Genomic DNA, 25325 nt, shown 5'->3' on the forward strand with positions numbered 1-25325 from the left:
ATAGGGAGGATGGAGGGATGGGGGATGGGGGGTAGGGAGGATGGGGGATAGGGGGTGGGGGTGCGGGGGGTTGGGGGGATGCAGGGGGTGGGGGGATGCAGGGGGTGGGGGATGCAGGGGGGCGGGGTGGGGGATGCGGGGGTGGGGGGATGCAGGGGGTGGGGGGCCGCCCCCAGCTCGTCTGTTCCTCCCACGCACGTCGGCTCCCCGCGGCCCCAAGCCCTCCTGGGGGCGCAGACGGCGTCGGTGCCGGGGGTCGCCCTGCGGCTCCCCGGGGCAGCGGGGCGGGGCTGACCCGTTCGTCGTCCCGGCTGAGGCTTCCCCGCGCTGCAGCGGCTTAATGAGTAACGGAGCCTCCGCGTGAGTCAGCGCGGCCCCCGCCCGGAGGAAGGGACCTGGGCGGAGTCGGGGCGGCCTGCCGGGAACCGGGCGGGGAGGGGGGACCCGGCCGGGCGGTGACGGCTCCGCGCAGACCGCGTCCGAGCTGACCCCGCCGGTCCCTGCGCGGTGAGTGCTCCACGCCGGGCCCGGGCTCCGCGGTCGCGCAGCAGCTTTGGTGTCACCTGCTGGGGAGGGAGGTGGCTCCGGCGGCGGCTGGGAAGGATGCTCGGGGAGCTGCAGCCGTGGAGAGGAGCGGGGGCACCGCGAAGGGACGCGCGGGGAGCGCGAGCAGGGGCGGGGAGGGGTGGGGGGCAGGGGCGAGGAGGGGGGTATACGGCGAGGGCGGGCGGGGAGGGCGCCGCGAGAGCAGCGGCGGGGGGGGGCGGTCACGGCGAGGGCGCGCGGGGAGCCCGGTGCGGGTAGCGGGGTAGACGCAGAGGGGAGCGGGGTGGGGGGCGGAGGGGGAGCGGGGTGGAGCCGATTGAGGTTCTGGGGGTGCTGAGAGGCCGTGCCTGGAGGGTGCGCGGGGAGAGCGCGCAGAGGGCGCAGGGGGGGTGCGGTGTTGGGGAGAGCCGGTGCGGGTAGCGGAGTAGGCGCAGAGGGCTGCGGGGAGGGTGCGGGCGGGGGGGAGAGCGGGGTGGAGGGGGGAGCGCGCAGAGGGCGCAGGGGGGGTGCGGTGTTGGGGAGAGCCGGTGCGGGTAGCGGAGTAGGCGCAGAGGGCTGCGGGGAGGGTGCGGGCGGGGGGGAGAGCGGGGTGGAGGGGGGAGCGCGCAGAGGGCGCAGGGGGGGTGCGGTGTTGGGGAGAGCCGGTGCGGGTAGCGGAGTAGGCGCAGAGGGCTGCGGGGAGGGTGCGGGCGTGGGGGGGGAGCGCGCAGAGGGCGCGGGGGTGGGGTGCGGGCAGAGGTCGCAGGGTGGGTGCGGGCGGAGGGTGAGGGGGTGGGGGGAGCGCGCGGAGGGCGCAGGGGGGGTGCGGGCAGGGGGAAGCTGTTCCTGGACCCGCCGCCGCCTCGCCCGACCCGCGCGCCGGGCGCCCCGAAGGCCGCGGGTGTGCCCGCCTCGGCTGGGGGTGCGCGCAGTGGGGACCCGCAGCCCCGGCCGCAGAGCACATAGAACCCCCCTTTTCTTTGGGGGGTAAGTGAAAAGTTACTTTGTGGGACCGACTTTTACCCTTAAAAAACAAAGTTGCACTGAGTGGGTTGGAGGGTCCATGGGCTTTACTCGGTCCCCCAGGCACGCGGCCGCATCGCATCAGCTGCGGGAGCTGAGCCCCGGGGAGGCTGCTGCAGGCAGGGGGGCTGCGGGGGGAGGGAGAGGGAAGGGGGAGCGGGGAAGGGCCACTGTCGGGGGGACAGAATCATCATGTCGTTATGGCAGGACAGGATTATTCCCGCAAGCTCCTGTTCCTGGGGGAAAGGCCGGGCGTCCCCGCGGAGCAGGTGATGGCAGGTGGACTGGCCAAAGGTCAGATTCCGCAGAGGCCAATGGGTCAGAACTGTCAAAAGTTCCGAAGTAACAGAACCGAAGCCCTGACTCCCCAGGGTGCTGAGGAGGAGCAGCGGGTGGGGAAGGCCCCACTCCAGGCGGCATGAAGCAGCCAGCTGGTCTGGACAGGGCTTGGCGCCCACGTTCGAATTCTCTTATTTTTATTTTTGGGATTTTTTAAAAAAGACTTTTACTTATTTATTCCTGAGAGACACAGAGGCAGAGACCCAGGCAGGGGGAGAAGCAGGCTCCCTGCGGGGACCCCATGTCGGACTCGCCCCTCCCTGAGCCCTGGGAGATGCTCCACGGCTGAGCTCACCAGGCTGACCGCCCCAGGCGTTCCTAGAATTTTTTTAAATGGTCGGGAATTTCTGGTGGTTTCGCCATACCCATCTGGGGAAACGGGGAAGTTTCACTCTCGATTTCCTGAGGCAGGAGCACGAAAGTGGCCTGGGTCCAGTCATGCAAAACAAAACTTCCTATGACTAACTTTGTCTTCTCAGGTTTTTTAAGGATAATCTCCCCATTTGGTTTTGATTTAACAGATACTAAGTCTCCATTTGCTGTCCCACGGGCAAGTGAATCCATTTTGGGACCGATCCTTTCTTTTTCTTCTTCTTCTTTTTTTTTTTTTTTTTTTTTTTTTTAACATTACCAGACCTTGAGAGCTCCAGTGGACAGAAGCTTGCATTGGACCCCTCTGAGTAAGGGTTCGGGCGGGAGTCCTGACACCCGTTTGTCCCGCAGCTGTACAGAGCCCACAGTCCACGATGAACCAGCACAGCTGGGATTGGCGGCGGGTGGCGCGTCCTGGGCATCATGCGTGTCTGCGGTCGTGTCCAGGGGCAGCCTCAGGGCTGCCGCAGATCCGGCTCCCTTCTCCAAGTGGGGGCTGGGCCAGGTGACCTGCCTGGCCAGGTGACTCAAGGTCGCTGGTGGCAGCCTTCCTGGCCACCCTGGAACTGGCCTCTGTGCCAAAGGTCAGCCCCGCCCCAGGCTGCTCCACTCAGTGGGGAGTGACCTAGAGACGCAAAAACCGAGAGCAGGGCTACTTGCAAGGCCACTGAGGCAGTCTTAGGGCTGCTGTGACCCGTCCCCCCTCACCCCACCCCTCCCGTTCCCTTCCTTGTCCCTTTGTCTGTCCACACCCTGCCCTGCCTGGCCCTTCTGGCTCCTTCCCCCTTCCTGCTGTCTTCCGTGTTAGAGACTTTGGGTTCCTTTCACTGGCTCTGAGCTTGGCTTTTGAAGGGTTAGTGATTTGGGGAAGTCGTCTCCGTCTTAAACCGTGAGAAAGGTTTTCACCGCTGCCCTGCCCGTCAGGCCTGCCGTGTCCTGTGCATCCTGGGTGCGTCCCATGTCCCCAGAGCCAGGCCTACTGCCTGCCGGTTTGCACGTTCCCTCCCCTTTTTAGAGGCCAGATTTCTAGTTCTTTCTGCAGAAGCTTCATGGTCCCACACATTACATTATTTGCTCCAGGGCTTTTTGCACTGCTGGGCACCGCAGTAACGTTTTTGTTTTTTTGTTTTTTTTTTATTTTTTTTTTAATTTTTATTTATTTATGATAGTCACAGAGAGATAGAGAGAGAGGCAGAGACACAGGCAGAGGGAGAAGCAGGCTCCATGCACCGGGAGCCCGACGTGGGATTCGATCCCGGGGCCCCAGGATCGCGCCCTGGGCCAAAGGCAGGCGCCAAACCGCTGCGCCACCCAGGGATCCCCGTTTTTGTTTTTTTTTTAAGATTTTATTTATTTATTCATAGAGACAGAGAGAGAGAGAGAGAGAGAGAGGCAGAGGGAGAAGCAGGCTCCACACAGGGAGCCCGACTTGAGACTCGATCCCAGGTCTCCAGGATCACGCCCCAGGCTACAGGCGGCGCTAAACCGCTGCGCCATGGGGGCTGCCCAGTAACGTTTTAGTTTAAAAAAATAATAATAAATTAGTTTTTTACATGGGCTTTTGTCCAAGAGGACTTTGTTATGTTTGCTGATCATAAAATTAATACAAACTCATTGTTAAAAAGCAAAACAAAACTGTGCCTGGGTGCCCCAGTCGGTGAAACCTCTTCCTTGGCTCAGCTCAGGATCCCAGGGTCCTGGGGTTGAGTCCTGCGTTGGGCTCCCGGCTTCGCAGGGCGTCTGCTTCTCCCTCTCCCACCACCGCTCCCCCTGCTTGTGCTCTGTCTCTATGAAATAAATAAATTCTTGGGGGGCACCTGGGTGGTTCAGGGGTTGAGCCTTTGGCTCAGGTCATGATCCTGGGGCCCTGCATGGAGCCTGCTTCTCCCTCTGCCTCTCTCTGTGTACGTCTCATGAACAAATAAATAATATCTTAAAAAAAAAATACCACAAATCTAATACAGGAAATGAAACTTGGCAGCTTTTCCTAATCCCTAAAGATAAACGCTGATCATTGCCCTCTCTCTGTCCCTGAATCACACACCCAGACACTCATGCACATTTGCTTTTGAACTGTGTTCATTCAAAAGTCATAAACGTTCATGTACCAGGCTAGTCACACCGAGTAGCCCACATATCTGATTTTAAGCTTAGTGGGCTAATACTGAGAACAACCCAAGAAAACCAAAATCGACCACGGGGTTTCTATTCTTACAAGTTGGATGTGGCGACAGGTGAGAGGGGAGCCCTAGGTGCTCAGAGCAGAGGCCCCCTCCCCAGGGATCCTGAGAGCCAAAACCAGGCCTGGATTTCTCTGGAAGGCTGACCACCCCCAACTCCCACCCCTGAGGGAGGGATCCAGGGACTTAGAGACACTTTGGAAGTGGTGCTTCCTTCTGCAGGGACAGGACCCGCACAAGCATCCCTGCCAGCCGCATCCTAATACCACTTCCTGTCAGTCCTTAGGATTTTGTCTCCTGGATCCAGAACATACCTCACTTTTCTGTTCTTAGCACACCTCTGCTCATGCTCTATCTCCCTCCAATCCCAACTGTGCCCAAATCCTGTTTGGGAGGAAAAACTTCTATCCTCTTAGGTGTGGTGTTTGGGGGGCTGTAAATTAAAATGACAAAAGACAGGATAGCAAGAGAGAAGATGGATTTTTACGTATGTCTGTACAGACAGAGTGAACAGAAACATGTGGGTCCGGGAGGCAGTTCCAGTTTGGGGGCTTACTGACGATTTTAATAGGGCATGGGGGGCAGAGGGACACTTCTGAGAGAACAAACGACTTCTGGGGAGTGCTTAGGGAGACACAGGACTTTGGAAAAATAAATGATTCCTTAGGAAATTAGACTGGAGATAGGATGGTGACAAGGTCCATTTGGTTCCTTTTCATGAAGAGATTGGAGTTACTCCCTGGGAGATAATTCCTAACAACTGAATTCCTTTAGGAGGCCCTACCTGAGGCAGACCAGGGATTTCAGGAACTCCAATCCCTGTCATTCCCTGCATCACCCTCTGGGAGGCCCCATTCCTCCATTCACCCTGCTCCGCCCTAGCAGCCTCCCCAGTGCGGCTCCGTGCCTGGGGGGGTTGGGGGGTGGGGACCAGCCCAAGCCTTTCATCCTTTCATGGATGGGCAGGGCAACAGCTAAATCAGAGGCGTGTTTTGCAAGTTGGCCTTTCTCGGAAACAGGAAGTGGGATGCGCCAGGGTTCGCTCTGAGATGCCCAGATTGGAAATCCCGTGTTATGCCAACAAGTGTTGTCAGGAAGCACGTTCTTTGGTTCTTTGCATGATCTGTGGAAGGGGGAGGTGTGCGGCCACTGTAAACCAGCAAGACCCTTGAAAAAGCAGTGGTCAGAAATATTCCCTAAATTCTCCCAGCAACCTCTCGGTCAGATTGCACAGAGGGGTGTGAATCCCCGTCTCCCCTTCCTCACGGTGGGCCTGCACTCCCGCAGGTGCTCCCTCCAGGGGCTCTGAGGCCTTCTGTCTGTTTTTTTTTTTAATTATTTTTTTTATTGGTGTTCAATTTGCCAACATACAGCATAACACCCAGCGCTCGTCCCATCAAGTGCCCCCTCAGTGCCCGTCACCCATTCACCCCCACCCCCGCCCTCCTCCCCTTCCACCGCCCCTAGTTCGTTCCCCAGAGGTAGGGGTCTCTCATGTGCTGTCTCCCTTTCTGTCTGTTTTTTGTTGTGAGCCGGAGGTAAGGGGACCCTGGGGACCCTGGTGGTCGCTGGGCGCCAGTGGACTCTGCGTGCGGGGACTCCTCCTTTTCTACACTAAACCCTGTGGGCTACACTGGGCTCCGTGTGAGCAGGACTGGCCACTGGCTAACCCTGTTTCCTGATTCCTTTGAAGGTCGGATAAAATCGGACACAGCTTTGTTCATTTTTTGCCAACTGGGAAAATTCTTTTGAAATGCAAACGTAGCACCAGGTCCCTGAATAGTCATTACCTCTTTCCTTCTCAGCACCGGGGGCTGCTTTTCCGAGAGCGAACCGGCTCCGCGTCCCTGCCTGTTCACCTGTGGCCGCTGGAGGAGTCCAGGTGAGTGGGCCGCTGCCCGAGAGGATGGTGGGCTCCTGGTTTCTGCCTCTGCGCCAGGAGCCGGGGAGGGACCTCCTGCCAAGTGGGCCGCTCCGCTCACCGCCTCCTGGCCTCGACCCCCCCGTGGGCAGGCGGGCGACGGGGCCGCAGCATTGGGCGTGGGGCCTGCAGCTCGGTGGCGGCGCAAACCGCGCACGAGGCCGCCCGCAGCCTCGGCTGCACCTTTCCAACCCTGCGGCGCCGAAGTCCAGGCTTCCTGGGCACTGAGGGTGGGGGCTGGTGAGGGGACGGTCCTGGGGACGGTCCTGGGGAGGCTCAGGGTCCCGAAGGGCCACAGGGGCGCTGGCACGGGGCAGCGATGGCTTCTCTGGTGAGAGGCTGGGGGACAAGCGGGCGACCGAGCAGCACTTTCCCTGCGAGGCCAGACAGGATGCTCTCCGGCGGCTTGGGTTCCTGTTTGGGGTCGGTCCGTGGCCTCCGGGGACGGCACATCTAACTCTTCCTCTTTTGAGGTCCTGAGGCCGCCGCTCCCCACCCGCAGAGGAGACGTTAGCATCCGGAGGGCCCAGGTTGGGGGCCGGGGTGCTGCCTGCCCCTGGGGACTGGGGACGCCACAGTGAGCCGCCCCCCTCCCCTCTGATCTCCCATGGGGGGGAGAAGTGACAGGCCGAGGGGGGCAGGAGGCGTGGACCCCAGAGGGCAGCCGCCGGGGCGCCGCTGAGGCTTGCGTTTCCTGGAAGCCAGACGCGTGCGGAAGCCGGGCCGTCAGGGAGGATTTGCTCGCTGTGCTGGCAGCGTGGAATCAGGACCCAGGATCCCGATCTCTGGTTAAATCCTGACACGTGTGTGGTGTCCTTGCACTGACTCTCTGACGCCCGACTGCAACTGACTGGGGACCCCGTCTACCTGGGGACACAGTCAGGCCCGTGGGCCGAGGGCCGGCCCCCCTGCACTGCCCCCCACGCCGGCCCCACGGCCAGGCTGTCACCAGCCCGTCCTAGGCTCCCACGGCCGTCCCTGGCCTCCACGAAGTCGCTGGAGCGGGTCACAGAGCTCGGGACAGTTCCCTCCCTAGACCCCGGGTTTGTGATGAGAGACAGGAGGGCTGCCCAGGCGGGGTCTGGGGAGGGGGCGCGGGCTCCAGGCCCCCCAGGGCCCACCGTCCCCACATCCCTTGCTCACCAACCTGCAAGCTCTCCACACCCCATCTTTTTGGGATCTTACAAGGGTTTCGGTATAAGAACATGATGGGAAATCCGTCAGTCCTTGGTACTGGATTCAACCTGCAGCCCCTTCCCCCTCCCGGGGTGGGCGAGGGGCCGGACGTGCTAACCCTTAACATGTGATCGGTTTCCCTGGCAACCAGCCCCGTCCTCAGGCATTTGCCTAGTAGCACCTCCTTAGCATGACAAGAGACGGCTCCAGGCCCAGGTCTGGGGGGAACTGGGGGTCGGTTAGGAGCTCCCCCGAGCAGGGCCTCCTGCGGGGACTTGAGCTGGGCGGGGCCTCGGGCAGGTGGATTCCTTCTGATAAACACACCGAGCGCTGTACAGGTATTTCCTCTTATTTATGACGCTTTAAACAACATTGTCTCTTCTCTAACTTAATCCTAAGAGTACGGATAGATGCGATACATCTAATAACTTGCAAAATACGTGCTCATCAGCCATGTCCGCTTTCCGGAAAGCTCTTGGTCAACAACCAGCTATGAGTCAGAGGGAAGTTTTTGAGGAATCAAAAGTCAAAAGCACCAGGCGGATCTTCCACGGCGCGGGGCGTCAGCTCTCGTAATCCCGTGTAGTTCAGGGGTCCGCTGGAGGGTCCGTCGACCCTGCGAGTAGAACGCCCGTCACTTTACCAGCAGCAAGTGGGTTTATTCGGGGACGAAAGAGGTTGACAGCCCTCACGAAGGAGCTGTTGCCAACCCGTGGGCGAGCCCAGGGAGCAGAGGCGAGGCCTGTGTTGTGAGGGGAGAAGGGGGTTGACGAGGAAAGCGTCTCTTCCTCAGCCTGGAGCGTGGAGCGGTGTCCATGTGCAAGGCCAGGTCCACGGACGCTCCCGTCTGTCTCAGCCTCTTGGGTCTCTGGTTGGCCACGAGCGTTGGGCATCCCGGGACGGCCCCAAAAGGAGAGTCCAGGAGTTCCCAAGAGCGCAGATCCGAGATTCAGGACTGACGGCAATGCCCTTGATGAACGTGTTTGCAGGGTCTCCACAAATTTTGCCGGTTGAGTCTTTGCGGTGTGGTTAGTGTGTTTAACCAACCAGGAGGATGGAGGACCGTGTGCGCCACGGAAGTGCCCTAAAACTAGCCGAACAGCACAGACTTGTCAAAGCACTTGGGTCACAGTGTAGTTCAACAGGGGACCCCCCCGGGAGGGATAAGCTTTTCAAATAGGATCGTAGTCACAGAGGAGATGTTGGCCTGTCTACACGGCAAGGCTTCGTTCCAATATGAAAACCGTGACCCAAAACAAATCTGTATCCATGACAAGGAGGGATCTGCATGAAACCCACTGGCCAGACTTCACATGGTCCATTGGGCAACATGGGTACGTTTCCAGGGATTGTACTTTGGGCAAGGGGCACAAGCGGAGTCCCCACCCATATTGGTCCATGAATGCCGTCATGTCTATAGTGGACCCGCGGTTTAATGCACATACTGGGGATTTGAAATTTTCTGGTAGGGCCAGCTTGTTATTTGGTCTAAACCCAAATTCTCAATAAATAAATAATAAATAAATAAATAAATAAACCCAAATTCCCTTTTATCAAACCAACAGATATCAGATTTCTAATATCGATTCCACTTTTCTGGGGCAGGCTTTTAGGACCAGAAAGACTTATCATACGGAGCAGTCACCCGGAGGCTGTCGTGAGGTTGAGCTCCAGGAGACCTAGGAGGGCTTCTGCACGGGGCACAGGCTCGGTGACGGTGTCTGTGGTGGCAGGCGTGCTCTGGGGCGGGGGACACCTCCATGGGGCAATGGAGGTCCCCGTGTTTTGGGGTGAGGGCTCCAAGGGCATCCCCTCAGTCTCACGCACAAAGAGGGAAAAGGGAGATTGATAATTAGGATGTCCGAGGGCAGGGGCTTTTGCTAGACTTTAATGACTCAAAGGCATGTCATCTGCCTCTTTCCAAATAAGAGGGTCAGGTTTGTCTTTCTCTTGTAAAGATTATGCAGACCAAGCCCTGAGAGACCAGTGTGGAATCCAGTGTCCCCAGTAGCCAGGCAGGCAGGAAAGCCTCCTAACTGGCCCTTGCTTTTGGGCTTTGGGAAATCCAGGATGCCTTGAAGTCCACTGCATCCACGTCGAGTCTTCATCTGGAGATCAGGTGCCACAAATACTGACTTTGTGCAAACTGCGACATTTCTTTGGAGGCTTTATGTCCTTTTTAAGGCCAAAAGATTTGACCGTGGTGGGGGTGGGGGTGGGGGGTGGAGCAGCCACATGGAGCCTGCAGGGACGGCCCTTGTCAGCCTCTGAGGTCTGCGGCCGGCCAGCTGGTGAGAAGGATGCTGTGTCACCCTGGGCGGGACTGCCCGGTGTACTGCTGCTCTTCCCAGGTGAGGGCGGCGAGATCCTGGCTGTCCTCATCACCTGGAGTACTAGAAACACACCCAGAGGTCAGTTACAGGGACAGACGTGCGGTGCGGTCGGTGGGAAGGGAGTCAGCAGCACGCGGGCATTGGGGGGGACGGTGTTCCCTCTGCACCTGCTCGGAGATCCCTGGCACAGCCCGGCCCCGGCCGTCGGCTTCCTCACAGGTGAGGTCGGGCTACTACAGGCACCGGGGCAGGGGAGGCCCGAGCCTGCTCTCTCAGCTGCTGGACGCCCTCAGGGCGTCTGTATGTATAGGGCATTGATTAATTCTAGGCACGGGTTTTGAGGGATCTATTTGAATCTTGTTGGCAGGTGCACCGTGGGTTTTACCGATCGGTTGGGATTTTTGCCCCAGAAAGAGGGCGATCGCTGATCTGATTGGAATAAATGATTGGTGTCCCCAGGCTCAGCCAGGGTCCCGTCGGAGGCAGCCAATAAAAGACGTCAAAGGGTCATGTAATTCTCCTGGTTGGGTACGTCGGTCGCTGCTGTCAAAGTCATGGATTATTTTCCCCTTTGGAGAGAATGACAATTTTAGCGGTCCTTCCTGTAGGAGACCCAGCCGGGGTGCGAGCGAGCTGGTTGGCCGGGGTAACTAAACCTGGGGTGGGAGACAGAGTGTCCCATTTCATACTGGGCCTTTTAACAGAAAGGGAAAGACCCCAGGTCAGCCCAATAATAAGCACTGAGTGAAAAGGGAGACTAGAATCTTCTTTAGTTTTTTTCAAGATTTTATTTATTTATTTGAGAAAACGCAGAGAGAGAGAGAGAGAGAGAGAGAGCGCATGAGGATAAGCAGGGAGAGGGGGAAGCAGACCACCCCCCCCCCCGCCCCGGGCAGGGAGCTCGACCTGGGGCTCAGCCCCAGGACCCTGGGGTCATGACCTGAGCCGAGGCAGATGCTCCACCGCTGAGCCCCCAGGAGCCCCTCATTTTTCCTTTTTAATTGTTTGCTTGCCTCGTTTAGTTTACAAACTATTTTGGAGAGAGGCAATGTTAGATTCCTGGCAGTGCTTGGAAGCCTCAAAATACCAATTGTAGAAGGAATTCCACTAGTTCTGTCAGTTTTAGGACCATAGTGACCTGACTCAGTTCTGAGAACATTAAGTTTGGCCCCATAACGGCCCCTGGCCCAGCCCATGTCTGTAAACACACATGCGGAGCAACCATGGTTTTTAGACATGAAACCGGCCAGAGTCCCAGGAGCAGGGGGACGGGGGCCTCAAAGCACGTCAACAACTGGGATCCCATTTCTTTGAAATTTTTCAGGAACAGCCTGGTTCCAGAAGGAATCAGAGCAAAGGCCACACAGCTTCTGGGAGAGCGTCCCGGTCGCATGCAGAACCCAGCCTGGGGGCCAGCGCAGCTCCAAGCCCACACGAATACTCTGAGATGCTAAAGGAAAAAAATAAAAAAGCTAAGGCGTTTGGTAAACTAGGAATAGAGCCTAAGAGCTTGAACACAAGCACGGGGCTCAGAATCCTGGGGAACCCTTGCCATCAAGCCCCAGCGTCCATGAGAAAGCAGAGGATGACCCTGCAGCCCGGAGGGGGGGGGGGTGTCTGCTCACCCGCCCCAGCGGCCGCCGCCCACCTCTCATCCCCCCAGTGGTAACCCTTAAAAATAGACACTGCCGGGTACTTTGCCAGTGACAGGAGGGTTTATCCAGGAGTGAAACAGAATTCTAACCCAGGACCCAGCGGCTGGGGCAACACCGCAGGCAGGTCCCCGTCGGAGTAAACGGGGCTTGGGGGTGTGGTGGCTCCTGGCCTCCGCCTTCGGGGTCTGCTGAAATGATCAGGGGTCCTGGGATCTGTCCCTTTCCCAGCAGCTCCGTCGAGGAGCTGGGGGCTCCATCGAGGGCTCCGGGTTTGGGCCGGCCGGCTGGCACGCTGGCAGGGAGCTCCACCGTCCGGTTGACAACCCGGGCCTGGGCCCCCCCCCCCCCGCCCGGCTCCGCTTTCCTGCCCCTGCGGCAGGTCGTGGGCTGTAGTCACCGAGTCCTCAGGCTGTGATCCACCCTGGCCTGGCAGGGCCGTGGCCGTGGCTGTGAGTTCTCCTTGGGCCGCAGGGATGCGGCCCCCGCGGTCCCCCTGCCCCAGGCGGCCCTGGAGACCCGCCCTTCCAGGCGGCGGGGGCCAGGCTGGGAGAGCAGGGGGCAACCCGCCCCGGCGTGTCTGTGCTCAGCCCCCGCGTCCACGGCCCGTGGGTCACACACCTGTGCCCACGTGCTGCGCCCACCGAGCCTCTGCGGCTGGCGGGACCCTGTGACCTCCCGGGAGCTCGGGGTCCGCTCGGCCTCCTCTGGGCTCAGGTAATTGCACAAGGAGGCGTTAGACGGCGGCTCGGGCCGGGACGGGAGGCCGAACGCTGAGGACAGCCGGGCGCAGAGCCCCTGCCTGGCTGCCCGCCCGCCGACCACTGCCCGGCTCCTCTGCACCTGCTCCTCTCAAGTCTTTCCTGGGGACACCTGAGGGGCTCAGTGGTCAAGCGTCTGCTTGGGCTCAGGCCACGATGGGGGCGGGGGGGCGTGTCCCGAGATGGAGTCCCATGTCGGGCCCGTTCCAGCACATTTTTGGCAAATAAACTCTTGAGATTTTTTATGCGCCTGAGTTTATTCTGAAATACTCATGTGCTGTTTTCCCCTAGGTGAGAGAATGGCTTCCTCGGGGTCCCAGACAAAGACACGTGGCAGTCACAGGTGAGGCTCCAAGCGGACGGCAGGCTGGGTGGATTTGGGGGCATATCGTGATTCCGTTTTCCCGAGAGCCCTTGCTCCCCGGCTTCCCGTCGGCCGCGGAGAGGTGGCTGCCGGGGCGGGAGCTCCAAGGCCAGCTCGCTCGGAAGCGCGGCCTCTTCTGAAAGACATTAATTCTTAAAAAATTGTTTATTCATTTACTTACTTCAAGAAAGAGCAGGGAGGTGCGGGGGGAGGGAGAGGGCATCCCCACAGACACCCCCCCCCAAGGAGCGTGGAGCCCAGGGCAACTTGCTCTCCCGTCCAACCAGCTCACCACGCACGGGCCCCTCCTTTTCCTCTCAGAGTTACTAATTTGGGGCCACCTGTGCGGCGGCGCAGGTGCTTGGGCGTCGGACTCTTTCTTGGCTTCTGCTCAGGTCATGATCTCGGAGTCCTGGGATTGAGCCCCACGTGAGACTCAGAGCTCAGTGGGGAGCCTGCTGGGATTCTCTCTTTCTCTAAAATACATAGATAAAATCTTAAAAAGAAGGAAAGATGCACATCTTTAAAGGGAGCCTCTAGGTGGGAACACGGCTGGCGCCAGCTTCAGGGGCGATCGTGGGCTTTAGATGAACCACTACTACCCACGGGCTACGAGTACTGGCGTTTCTGCCGCCAAGTCGGGTGCCTGCCGGGTCCTGACGTCTGTAATGCCCGAGCCCCACGCGGGGCTGCGTGCCTGGCGCCCGGCTCTCCGTCCACCCGCTCTTAGCCACTGAGCACCCGTCTCCAGCCCACACCCCGCCCCGGGAAGCTTCTGGAACCAGCCACCCGCCATGTGTTTTGCGTTTCCTTCACGAAGTAGGTGCTCCAGGAATATTTGTCCCATGAGTGAAGCAGCCAAAAAAAAGCAGATAAAGTAACTGCAAGGTGCGTGCAGAGTAGGGAACTAGCTTCCAAGCAACATCTTTGACTTGGTATTTTGAAATCTTTTAAAAAGTCCGTTTGAACGCGTTCCGGTTCACCGTGGCTCCTGCCCAGCTGATGCATTTTAAAACCGTTGCCGCTCCTCGCAGTCGCACCCCATTTCCTTCTCCTTCTCTTCCTGGAATCAGAGAGAGAGAGAGAAAAAAAGCGTTTTCCATGTTGAAATATGTGGCGAAGTTTCCTAATCACGTCCTGTTTCGTCAGTCCTGCCTCTGCGGTCAGCCCCGCCTGGGCGTCACCTGGAGCAGAGGGGCCGGAGGCGCTGTCGGGCTGTGATGTCACCGCTCCTCCCGGCCCAGGGGCGGCGGCGTGGGCGGGTGAGCGAGGCCGCAGGACCCCACTTCCCCGGGCTGGCCTGCCGCTCTGTCCACGCTGCCCTCAGGAGTCCCCGCTGTGGGACCTGCCTCGGCCGGCCGAGAGCCGCGTCCCTCCGACTTGGAGCACCGCGGGCCGCGGGTGCCTCGGAGTGACCGGGGCAGGGCAGGCGCCAGCGCGGGCGGAACTCAAGCCCGACCTGCTCGCACTCCACGGGCAAACCACCCGTGTTGTCCCCACCACTAGCTCCCCCGGAAGCGAAAATACAATAAAAAAAAAAAAGAAAGAGAAAGGGATCGGCATCACGGCTCTCCCGAGCGCCTGGGCAATGTGTGTTTTTGGTTAAATTTTGAAACACTGGGCACGGGTCCTGCACACTCCCCTCGTCCGGGCGCCCCGGGCCGATCACAGGAAGCCTCTCCCCGGGGCGTCCCGCGAGCCGCTCCGTGGGCCGGGCGGGGGCCCTGTGGCCGGCCTGACCAGGCTGCCAAGTCTCCTGCGCCACTGCCACGCCCCAGGCCGCGAGGCTGCTTCTCTTGCATCGTGTCTTTCTTAGGGTTAGATTGACGGGAACCGGGTCAGGGGTTCCGGGCCCAGAGTCCAACTCCTGAGGAAGGCGGGGAGGTCCCCAGGCCCTGCCCCGGGGTCCGCGTCTGTCCCTGCGGCCCTGGGGCCCGGCAGGCCCGGAGTCAGTGTGCGTAAGGGTGCCAGGCCGAACACCACGCAGACCCGCACCCCTGCTTGTGGGCGTGGAATCCAAACACGCGGGCCTGCGTGTGGTCTGTGCCCCTTTCACGTGACAACAGCTGGGTTGCGTGGTGACGGCCCCCTGCGGCCCACAAAACCAAATATATTCCCTCTCCGGGCCCGTATGAAAACAAAAAGCAAACCGCAGGCCACTGTTGGGGCCAGCAGCGCGCCGTCCTCCGCAACAATAACGTGAGCCCCCCCACTCCGATGTGGAAGGTGGGAAGCTCTACGGAGGAAGCCAAAGGGAAGGACGCCCGTGTCACCCCTCCCTGGATGTGCAACGAGGCAACAGAAGTGGCGCCGAGCTGTGCAGGCTGGGAAGGTGACCCCTGGGAGGGAGGGCCGGGGCAGCGCCTCGTCTCCGCTCCACCCATGTTTCCCATGCGAGTGTCGTGTTCTCCAGGTGCAGCTAAGGTCCTGAGGCGCATGCCCGCGCGGGGGGCAGCCGGCTGCACTGGTTGTTGGGCGAGGTCGTGTCGGGGGCTCCGCGTTCCTGTGCCTGGGAGGGGGAGCATGTGCGGGGCTGCGGGGCCCTGTCACCCCGCTACGGGCCACATGCGTCATGGGGACCCTGGGCACCTCCACTACGGCAGCCACCGGGCTCTGGTGCTCTGCAAACCTTTCGCCTTCCTCTCGTGACAGTGGCCACCTCGTACAACCCACCAACCCAAATGTAGCGACGATGCCAGAGGACGTTCTGTACCACCTGAGCCTCAGCACCAGCACGCACGACCTCCCCGCCATGTTCGGGGACGTGAAGGTACAGGCAGGGCTGGGGGGTGGCGTCTGCTGCGGCCGCCCTCACTTGTGTCTCCCCCGAAGGGGCACCTGGCTGCTCAGTCGGGAGGGCACACGACTCGGCTGCGGGGTCGTGAGTTCCGAGCGCCGGGTTGGGTGTGGAGATGACTTAAAAATAAGATCTTTTTATAAAAAAAAGTTATAGGGACACTTGGAGGGCTCAGGGGTTGAGCGTCTGCCTTCGGCCCAGGGCATGACCCCGGGGTCCTGAGATCGAGTCCCACCTCAGGCTCCTTGCATGGAGCCTGCGTCTCCCTCTGCCTGTGTCTCTGCCTCTCTCTCTCTCTGGGTCTCTCAGGAATAAATAAATAAATAAATAAATAAATAAATAAATAAATAAATAAATAAAATATTTGAAAAGAAAGTAAGTAATATCTTCACCAGATTTTTTGGAAATTGTTGATTTTAAAGTATGTAAACTAGTGAGTGAGAGAGAACTCGTAAGTCCGGCCCTGTTGGGCCCTAACCCTCTGTACACCCAGCCCCGCTGGGAAGCGAGTGCAGGAGACTTCCTAGCGCTCCCCTGAGAAAAGGAAAAGGACGGGAGCGCTGCATGGGGCAGAGGCGGTGCCCGCAGCCACCCAGGCCTCCTGACCCAGCTGAGCGGCTGCAGGCCCTGAGGCCTCGGTGCTGGTGCGCCCGGGACTCCGGAAGCGGAAGCGGCTGTGCCGGGGGATCAGATGCACCAGCCTTTAGATTCAACATCGAAGCAACGAGTGACCCAGGAGTGACCCAGAAGTTGCCGCTGCTCCCTGGCCGCCCCGTCGGGCCCTCTTTCATCAGGGGGTCCCAGCTGAGAGACAGAGACAGAGAGACAGAGAGGGAGAGAGAGAGAGACGGAGGGAGAGAGACAGAGAGCGGGAGAGAGACAGAGACAGAGAGACAGAGAGGAAGAGAGAGAGACAGAGGGAGAGACAGAGGGAGAGACACAGAGAGAGACAGCGGGAGAGAGAGAGAGAGAGCAAGAAGAGAGAGCGGGAGCAGGCTCAAGGAGGGGGACAGGTGGGACAAGCAGACGCCCCGGTGGCAGGGATCCCAGTGGGCCTCGACCCCAGGACCCGGGATCACGGGCAGAGGCTTCACCCACGGAGCCCCCCAGGCGCCCCTTCAACCATGTCTGTTCTTTGTATTTGAGATTCGGGTTTTTTGTTTGTCTCTTTTTTCTTAGTTTTGTTTCTTAAATTCCACATGTGAGCAAAATCCTACGGTATTTATCTTTTCCGACTTCCCTCGTTCAGCACGCACCCTCCAGCTGCAGCCGCGCCGTGGCAAGGTCCTGCCGGCTAACATTCGCGTGCGTGGCTGTTGGTTCACTACGCCGGGCGTGCACATAACTTCCCCGTTGGTGTTTTCGTTTCCTTGGGTCAGTGCTCAGTAGTGGAATCACGAGGCCAGAGGGTATCTCTGGTTTTAGTTTTTTCAGGACCCTCCGCGCTGTCGGCTGCAGCAGGTCGCGCTCCCACCAGTTCCCACCAGCAGTGTGAGAGGCTTCGCTTCCTCCACACCCTCGCCAATGCCTGTTGCGTCTTTTGTTGTTGATTTTAGCCACTCTGACAGGTGTCGGTGGGATCTCCGTGTGCTTTTTTTTTTTATAAATTTATTTTTTATTGGTGTTCAATTTGCCAACATATAGAATAACACCCAGTGCTCATCCGTGTGGTTTTGATTTCTGTTTCCCTGATGATGGGTGACGCTGAGCATCTTTTCATGTGTTTGTGGTCCATCTGGACGTCGTCTTTGGAGAAATGTCTATTCAGGTCATTTGTTAAAGATTTTATTCATTTATTCTTGAGAGACACAGAGAGAGGCAGAGACATAGGCAGAGGGAGAAGCAGGCTCCGTGCAGGAAGCCCGATGCGGGACTCGATCCCAGGACCCCGGGGTCATGCCCTGGGCCGCAGGCAGAGGCTCCACTGCTGAGCCCCCCGGGGGCCCCAAGTGTTGTATATATTTTGGATATTAGCTCCTTCTGCATATGTCATGTGCAAATATATTCCCCCACTCAGCAGCTTTGTCGTTTTGTTGATGGTTTCCTTTGCTGTTACGGTGTTTTTTCCAGGTGTTCTTTCGTTATTTGCTTTCCGTGCATTACAGTTTAACCCACAATTTGTTCTAGGCTACGGAATTTCTTTTGTCATGTTTAGAGACTAAGAATTCCTTCAACATCAAACTGCTTAAAACTGATTTACCTACATTTCCTTCTTGTGTACAACACAATGAAAAATGAGTTTGTAGATGTGGCGCTTGGCAGATTAAAGGCTTCGTGTCCCCGAGAGCCACCCACCCACACGATCGCTCCCGATTCCCCAGTTCCCACGGGGCCCTGGCTCTTTCCACGCTTGGGCCATCTGGCTCTTGGGCGGTGGGTGGAGGTGATGCTCGGAAGCCGGTTTGCAGAGGGGCCCCAGTTGCATGGCGAGGAGCCCACATTGTTTTATTCCAAAACTGGGCTCCCCCCGGGACACCGACCAAGCTGTGCACCCAATGGGCAGAGCCGGTGCAGCCATGGAGCCCGGAAGAGCAAGGGTCTGGTGTTCCCGTGTTGTGTGGGGCTGGTTATACTGTCCGGGCTCCTGCACCGGTGCTGGTTCCGTGACCCAGTCGGTGCTTCTCAAACTGAGCGAGCATCCAGAGCACCGGCACCCGATCGGCTCACAGAAGCACAGCAGACAGCGTAGCTCTGGGTGGGGCCAGGGACCTTCGTCTCCCGTGAGACCGGGCGACACTGACGTTGGCAGGGGCCTCAGAGAGGACCCCCGCTACGAGGACGGTGCGCGGCGCCCGGACTGACGGGGCTGTGTTCTCTGGCTGCAGTTCGTGTGTGTCGGGGGCAGCCCTACTCGGATGGAGGCCTTCGCCAAGTACATGGCCAAGGAGCTGGGCCTTGACCACCCAGGTGCCGAGTATCCCAACATCTGCGCGGGGACCGACCGCTATGCCATGTTCAAAGTGGGCCCCGTGCTGTCTGTGAGCGTGAGTACCTGCCCCGGCGGTGGGCTCCGGGGTCGGGCTCTGCAAGGGGTCGGGCCCTCCGCGTGCAGCCTGGTCCCCTGCACGTCTGTGTCCTTGGGGGGGCTGGGGACGCGGCGAGCCATCGACCAGCGCCAGCTGCCCAGAGCGCCCCAGGGTGCAGAGACGGGTTCAGTTCCTGGAGACGAGCGGCTGCTGGTCCCCCACCGAGCCTCTTGGCGCCGTAGACGGTGGCTCTGCACGTGGGCCGCAGTGCCTGCGTGGACCTGGGCAAACGTTTGTGTTCATAGTTTTAAACGTGTGTTTGGAAGTCCGTCCTCTCTGGCTGTCAGCCTGAGATGCGCGGGGACGCGAGGCGGCCGCCCCCTGACGCATCGCTGGCGTCTCCCCCTGGTTCTAGCACGGCATCGGCATCCCCTCCACGTCCGTCATGCTGCACGAGGTCATCAAGCTGCTGTACCACGCCCGCTGCTCCGACGTCACCGTCATCCGCATCGGCACGTCTGGCGGGATCGGTGAGCGTGCGGGGCCTCCGCCGGGGCCAGCGTCCCACGCAGGACCTGGCGCGGGGCGAGCCGGGCTTGGCATCTCCGAGCTAGTGCCCAGCTTTGCCCAAGGGAGCTTGTTAGCAGGAGGCATGGCTAGAAGCTTGTTTGGCCATATGTCTCTCCAGCCGCGGCTCGCAGCCCGGCCCCCAGAAGCAGGTCACGGAAAGGCGTGGGGCCGAGCGTGCGCAGGACCTGGTCCTTCGGGGTGAGCGCCGCCCCCCGGCTGCCTGCCTCTCTCTCTTCCTTCTAACCACGTCTCCGCTCTCTCCTGTCCTCCGCGCCTCCCTATTCCTGCAAGGACTGGCTCGGTAGGAGGAAACCGACGGGAAAGTCAAAGGGACAGATGGCAGACAAAGTTAAGATAAGTGTCTTCAAGGTGCCTAAAGGGTCCCCAGCTGGTCCCAACCACGGTGTCTTGTCCTGTCTCTGAAAGCCGCAGAGAGCACGGAGGGAGGACAGGAGGTAGGGAGAAAACAGGGGGCGGGGGGCTCGAGTGCTTGCGTGATGCCCGCGGGGAGCTCCCGGGAGGGGCCTGGGGAGCCCCCCAGCAGCGGCGCCCGCCCGAGGGGCTCACAGCCGGAGGGGGATGCGGGCAGCAGAAGAGCCCACATTCTGGGGGCGTCGAGGGAGCGAGAGCCGGCCGCTGAGCCTCCTGGAGGTGGGAGCAACTGCAGAGTCGCTCCCCCCTCCCCCCCCAAGAGCGGGTGGAGACAGAGGCCAGGTACACGCGGGGGAGCGGGACGGACTGACGGTTCAGGAGGACGGCGGGCCGGCGGCGCTGGGACCATCCCCTGGCTCCCCCCCCCGCCCCCTCCCCTAGACGTTGAAGCAGCCAGTTTCCCATTCGGGTCAGTGTCAGAAAGGGCTCGTGGTCAGAGCACCCACGTGCTCAGAAGATCAAAGACTCGAGCAGAACGACGTCCGCCCAAGGTGGAGACGCCCCGGGAAGGTGTGCCCGGGAAGCCTAGGATGTGGAGCCGAGTATCTCAAGGGTCAAAGGCAAACGGGACTGGCTGAGAGTCGGGGGCTGCTGGGCCGGGTGCGGGGAGCACAGGGCTTCCCTAGACCGCCCTTGTCTACCTCTGCAGTCACTTGAAATCTTAACGAGAAAGCATAAGGCAGGAACCGGGGAAGCACCGTGGTAGCCTGCGCAGTGGCGTGCAGGGGACAGCAGCCAGGACTGTAGACCCGGAACCTGTAGTGGGGACAGGGCCCCCCCCGGCAGTGTCATCCTCTTTGCTCTTTTCTCTTCCGTATTCTCTGCACTGCTTACGCGTGACACCTATCATTTGAGGAAAAGAATTTGATGCAAAAAATGGGTCCCTAGGAAGTCTGTTTCAGACCATTAGCGGGTGTCCCGGTATTTTGGTGCGTAGACGGGCCCTTTCCCCCGTGCGTGCCCCCTGCGTCTGCCCCGTGTGGCCGCGACACCTGCTGCTCCCTTCAGGTCTGGAGCCCGGCTCCGTGGTCGTCACCCAGCAGGCGGTGGATGCCTCCTTCTCGCCCGTGTTTGAGCAGATGGTCTTGGGGAAGCGAGTGGTTCAGAGGACAGACCTGGACCAGGAGCTGGCGCAGGAGCTGATGCAGTGCGCCACAGACCTGCCGGAGTTCCCCACGGTCCTGGCCAAGACCATGTGCACCTCAGACTTCTACGAAGGTGACGGGCCGGGCCTCCCCTCCCAGTGGCGGGTGGGGCTTCTGCGTGAGGGGCCTCCGTCCTGCCCGGGCTCCCGCCTCTTCCACGTTTCCATGGTGCACACAGCGCTCGCCGTGAGCGGCAGGGTGGGCAGGGCTGGTGGGATCCCAGGTGTCCCTGTGCCCTGGCGCGTAGTGCGGTGCTGGCACGCAGTAGGAGCTCCCTCTGCGCACGTGGTCAACGCTGCCGTATCCCGTGTGTGCAGGCCAAGGCCGTCTGGACGGCGCTCTCTGCTCCTACACCGAGAAGGACAAGCAGGAATACCTGCGGGCGGCCCACGCAGCCGGTGTCCGCAACATCGAGATGGAGTCTTCAGTCTTGGCTGCCATGTGCAGCGCGTGTGGCATCCCAGGTAGGTGCTTCTGGTCTCCAGGGCCCAGCCTCCAGGCCCCTATCCCCAAGGGCCTTGCTTTCTTGAAGGTTCTTTTGGACGTGAGGGCTGGGAGGGGTCAGGTGAGAACAGGGCAGGGGCAAGCGGAGGGGACACCTTGTCCTGGGGGATCCAGGGAGAAACCGGGTGCTTCGCCCTGACGTGCTTCGCCCTCTTTGCAGTGGCCGTGGTGTGTGTCACTCTGCTCAACCGCCTGGACGGGGACCAGGTCAGTAGCCCGCATGATGTGCTGGTCAAGTACCAGCAGCGGCCTCAGCGCCTCGTGAGCCATTTCATCAAGAAGCGCCTCGCGGCCACCGGGACCCTGAAAGCCTAAGGATGCGCGGCTACGATGGCTGCAAATAAAGTCACAGTCTGGGTACCTGCCTGGCGCAGCCTGGAGAGCCTGCTACTCCTGGGAGCTCAGGAGCCTGAGTTCCAGCCCCGGTTCGGGCAAGATTACTTAAATGAATAAATAAATAAATACATTAAAAAAAATTCCCCGTGAAAATCTCCTTTTGTAGAGTCTTCGTGCACACTTCCATAAGAATTTAGGGAATTCGGTTGCAGCTCAGGGGCTAAGAATCCTGCGTTAGTAACACAGAAAATTTTTGAAAGCTTCCGTGGGGTGTTATTTGACCACATTAGCCTGGGTTGGTTGGGTCTTGTTGGAGAACGTTCCTCTCGATGCTTGAAGTATTTCTAGAGAAAACTTTCAGACTTTTAAAATCTTAGGAGAGAAAAAAATAAAAAAATAAAATAAATAAAATAAGTTCATTCTAAGGAGAGGAGCTCTCAAGTCAGGGTCCCCTCTAGAGAGAGTTTTGTGAAAAGGATTTTTTAAACGGTAAAATCCTGCTGGTCCTACAGATACAGACGATCACGTGTGCTGGGAGTAAAACATTCTTGTGAATGAAGGACGCTCCGCTCCCGTGAACCAGCAGGCCGCTGCCCCACGCGCCCTAGACCACTTGCCAGGAGGCCAGGCTGCACCTCTCACCCCGTTGTGCAGGGAAGTGGGGCTGCGGGCTCCTCTGCCCTCCCGGAGGAGCGAGCGCGGGCCCCTGACGGCCTTGAGAGCTTGGGGCTGCGCGTTCCTGGTTCCACGCGGCACAGGCCCCAGTGGATCTTACGTTGTAAAACCGAAAGGTCAGGCCTCCCGGCAGCGGGTTGTTTACAAGGAGCTACTTGTGCCCTACAGGTGCCCCCGGCACAGCCCCGCACACCACGGGGCCCTCGTGCGCACACAGACCCGCGTGGACACCTCCCAGCCGGCGCCCAGGTTGGCCGAGGATGCGCCCAAGCGCCGTGGGAAGTCAGTCAGACGAATGTGCCGGGCCTCTCGGAGGAAGCCGCTGCCGCCGCATCGTTGGGACAGACGGTGAGACAGGTACCCGGGGGCTGGTCTTGGGGCAGCAGGGCCTGTGTGGCTCAGTGGGTGAAGCGTCTGCCTTGGGCTGGGGCCTCGATCCCCAGGTCAGAGCCCACGCCCCGCTCCCTGCTCGGCCCCCCCTTGTGCTCGCTCTCTCTTCCTCTCTCTCAATAAAATAAAACATAAAGAATAAATAAATAAATGGCACTGCAAACCCCAGACAAGCCGACGGTTCCAGAATCAGGGCGACGTGACAGGCCATGGCGGAACCATGCGGTGTTTATGGAGCCCGGGCAGCTGTGCCCCGGACCAGGGGCCGCACTCACTCCGCAGTGGGGTGCCGTCTCGGCGGCGGGGTGCTCACGCACAGACCCGTGGGCGCAGGGCTGCAGCTCCCTCGTCTGCAGCGTCCCCCTAGGGTCCTGGCACCTGCCCCCCTCCGCTTTTCCTGCAACATTGCTCCCCTCCTCCACCACCCAGGTGGAGACGAGGGGCTGCGGGATGGCTTTCTTAGCAGTGACCTTCATCACGTAGCTAACCCGCCTCCCCTGTGGCTGCACTGAGCTCTGCCTCGGTCTCCCCACTGCCCTGCTCCACCCAGGACCATGGGGTGCGCCAGCCCGGGCCATGGTGGGAGTCAGGGAGCGCGGGAGGTCTGTGTAGACGCTGGCTCTCTGGGACAGCAGCAGACTGCGCATCCAGGGCCCAAGGGCTTCCCAGGTTCCCCAGACTCGGAGCTGTCGGAACTCACCTAAAGCCTCTGGGTAAGAACGACCCCGCGTGAAAAGGTGCAGCCGCGGTGGAAACTGTATCATGAGGCCTCACAAGGGACACATGCAGGAGGCGCCGGGGGCCCAGCGGCTTGAGCGCCCGACTCTTGGTTTCAGCTCAGGTCATAATCTCAGGGCTGCGCTCACAGGGCATCTGCCTCTCCCCCGCTCTGCCTCTCCCCCTGCTCTCACTCTCACAAATAAATCAATACATCTAGAAAGAAACAAAAGAAGGAAGGAAGGAAGGAAGGAAGGAAGGAAGGAAGGAAGGAAGGAAGGAAGGAGGAGGAAGGAAGGAGGAAGGAAGGAAGGAGAGAAGGAGAGGGAGGAAGGAAGGAGGAAGGAAGGAGGAAGGAAGGAAGGAGAGAAGGAGAGGGAGGAAGGAAGGAGGAAGGAAGGAAGGAAGGAGGAAGGAAGGAGGAAGGCAGGCAGGCAAGGCCTGCTCAGCAAGCCCCTCTCTGGGTATTTGCACCAGAGTCACAGGCAGGGACCTGGGCGCACCCGTCCCCCGGCCTCCAGCTGGGTGCTGCACCCCTGCATGGCCCTCAACAGATGGAGGATAGGCTGAGTGTGGCGCGTGTGCAGCGGGTGTTACCCTGGAAAGGGAGGCCGGTGACACCTGCGCCGACGGGCATGAACCCGGAGGACCCGGTGCCTGGGGAAACGAGCCAGGCACAAGGTCACGCGTGCACCTCCGAGGGGCCCTGGGGCGTCGCATCCTCAGAGGCGGAGAGCAGGTGCTGGGTGCCAGGGCTGGAGCTCGTTGACCAGCGAGGACCCGCAGAAAGGGTCCCGGGACGGCTGCCGGGGGGGGCTTACACGGCTGCGGAAAGGTGCTTTGTTTTTTTAAGATTTTATTTATTTATTCCTGAGAGACACGGAGAGAGGCGGAGCCACAGGCGGAGGTTGGCCGAGCCCCGCACCTTCAGGCCTGCTCCGTAGCCTGCGCTGTCTGCGGGGACTGCCCCTCGGGCTCAGGGTCCCCCGTGGCCTCGACCCCGACCAGTCGGCCGGCTGGCCCTGTGGGCGTCCAGGGGCCGTGGTTGGCAGCTGGCGGCCTGACCGCACACGCGCCAGATCGTCCACCTGCCGGCCCGGGCCCCCTTCCCGGTGACCACCGCCCCCGGTGGCTGAGGACCAGCCGCGATGCCGGGGTTGTGCAGACGGAGATGCCGGGGGGGGGAACGCTCAGCACACAAGGCACGGAGCTCAGGCTGCATTTCAAATCCCCTGAACATGAAATCAGTTGGCATCCAGTCGCTCCCCTCCGCGTGCTAGGGCCACCCCCCAACTGCGTCTCGAGGCTGCAAGCGTGTTCACGAGATCGAGTCTCTGCTTCTTTGTCTCTGAAGCCACCATATGGGACAGACCCTCCCTCGCAAAGCGTTGTGGGCTCTTGTGAGTTCAGCGTCGGGTGTCGACCTGGTGAGACCACGGTGCCCGCATCAGCCCAGTGGTTGCCGCGCAGGTGGTTTGCACGTGTGGTCGACAAAGAATCACTTGACGCTAAGGGGAGTCCCCTGGACGATGTGGTGGGCCTCGTCTAATCAGGGGGCGGCTCTAAGGTTTCCCGGAGGAGAAGGCATTCTGCTTCAGGGCTGCGCCCTGGAAATCCTGCCTGGGCTTCCAGCCGGAGGCCGCCCTACAGATTACTGGCACACGTGTCCCCCGTGTCTGAGAGCCCGTATTTGCTGTTGGGTGGTCCACATGCCTCGTGGCCGTGGGTTCTCAGCACCGTGCCCACGGCCACCCCCCCGGGCCTCGTCCCCACACGTCCCCACACGTCCCCAAGCCCCATTCCCAGGCCCCGTCCCCACAGGTCCCCAGGCCCTGTCCCCACACGTCCCCCACTCCTTGGACCACATGCCTCGTGGCCGTGGGTTCTCAGCACCGTGCCCGCGGCCACCCACCTCTACTGTCAGTGTGCACGGCCTCCGCCCGCCCCAGAGGGACCCAGACCCCAGCCCTCAGGGGCCTTTCGGGGGGAGCTCACTGAGGGCTCTGAGGGGAAGCACGCGGGTGCTCTGCTCTTCCCTACTGGGACTCCCGCACAGTGTTTTTCTGTTTTTCACAGATTTTATGCACGTGTTTATTTGAGAAGGAGAGAGAAAGCGCCAGTGAGGGGTGGGCGGGTAGGGAGAGGGC

At 60.2% G+C, this 25325-nt stretch overlaps 1 protein-coding gene across 3 annotated transcripts; it reads left to right on the top strand.

Moving 5' to 3' along the window:
- Positions 1–350: 350 nt before the first annotated feature.
- UPP1 (uridine phosphorylase 1) lies at positions 351–21536 on the top strand. 3 transcript variants are annotated; one of them, XM_041722026.1, is made up of 9 exons: positions 351–507; positions 6245–6321; positions 12574–12625; positions 15299–15416; positions 18269–18427; positions 18825–18939; positions 20420–20629; positions 20874–21020; positions 21221–21536. In XM_041722026.1, exons 3-9 carry the CDS (start codon positions 12582–12584, stop codon positions 21373–21375), a joined length of 948 nt encoding a protein of 315 aa, XP_041577960.1. In that variant the 5' UTR covers positions 351–507; positions 6245–6321; positions 12574–12581; the 3' UTR covers positions 21376–21536. The 3 variants fall into 3 exon arrangements, with proteins under 3 accessions (XP_041577960.1, XP_041577961.1, XP_041577959.1); XM_041722027.1 differs by lacking the exon at positions 351–507 and adding an exon at positions 1178–1512; XM_041722025.1 differs by lacking the exons at positions 351–507; positions 6245–6321; positions 12574–12625; ... (1 more) ...; positions 18269–18427; positions 18825–18939 and adding an exon at positions 19280–19921.
- The last annotated feature ends 3789 nt before the right edge of the window (positions 21537–25325 follow it).

The sequence above is a fragment of the Vulpes lagopus genome, chromosome 11 (genome assembly GCF_018345385.1).
Source record: "Vulpes lagopus strain Blue_001 chromosome 11, ASM1834538v1, whole genome shotgun sequence".
Classification (NCBI taxonomy): Eukaryota; Metazoa; Chordata; class Mammalia; order Carnivora; family Canidae; genus Vulpes; species Vulpes lagopus.

Coding starts and splice junctions, on each gene's coding strand:
- UPP1 (XM_041722025.1), top strand. CDS start 19,477: ATGCCCGCGGGGAGCTCCCGGGAGGGGCCTGGGGAGCCCCCCAGCAGC. Junction 20,630..20,873: donor CACCTCAGACTTCTACGAAG/GTGACGGGCCGG, acceptor CCGTGTGTGCAG/GCCAAGGCCGTCTGGACGGC. Junction 21,021..21,220: donor CAGCGCGTGTGGCATCCCAG/GTAGGTGCTTCT, acceptor CCCTCTTTGCAG/TGGCCGTGGTGTGTGTCACT.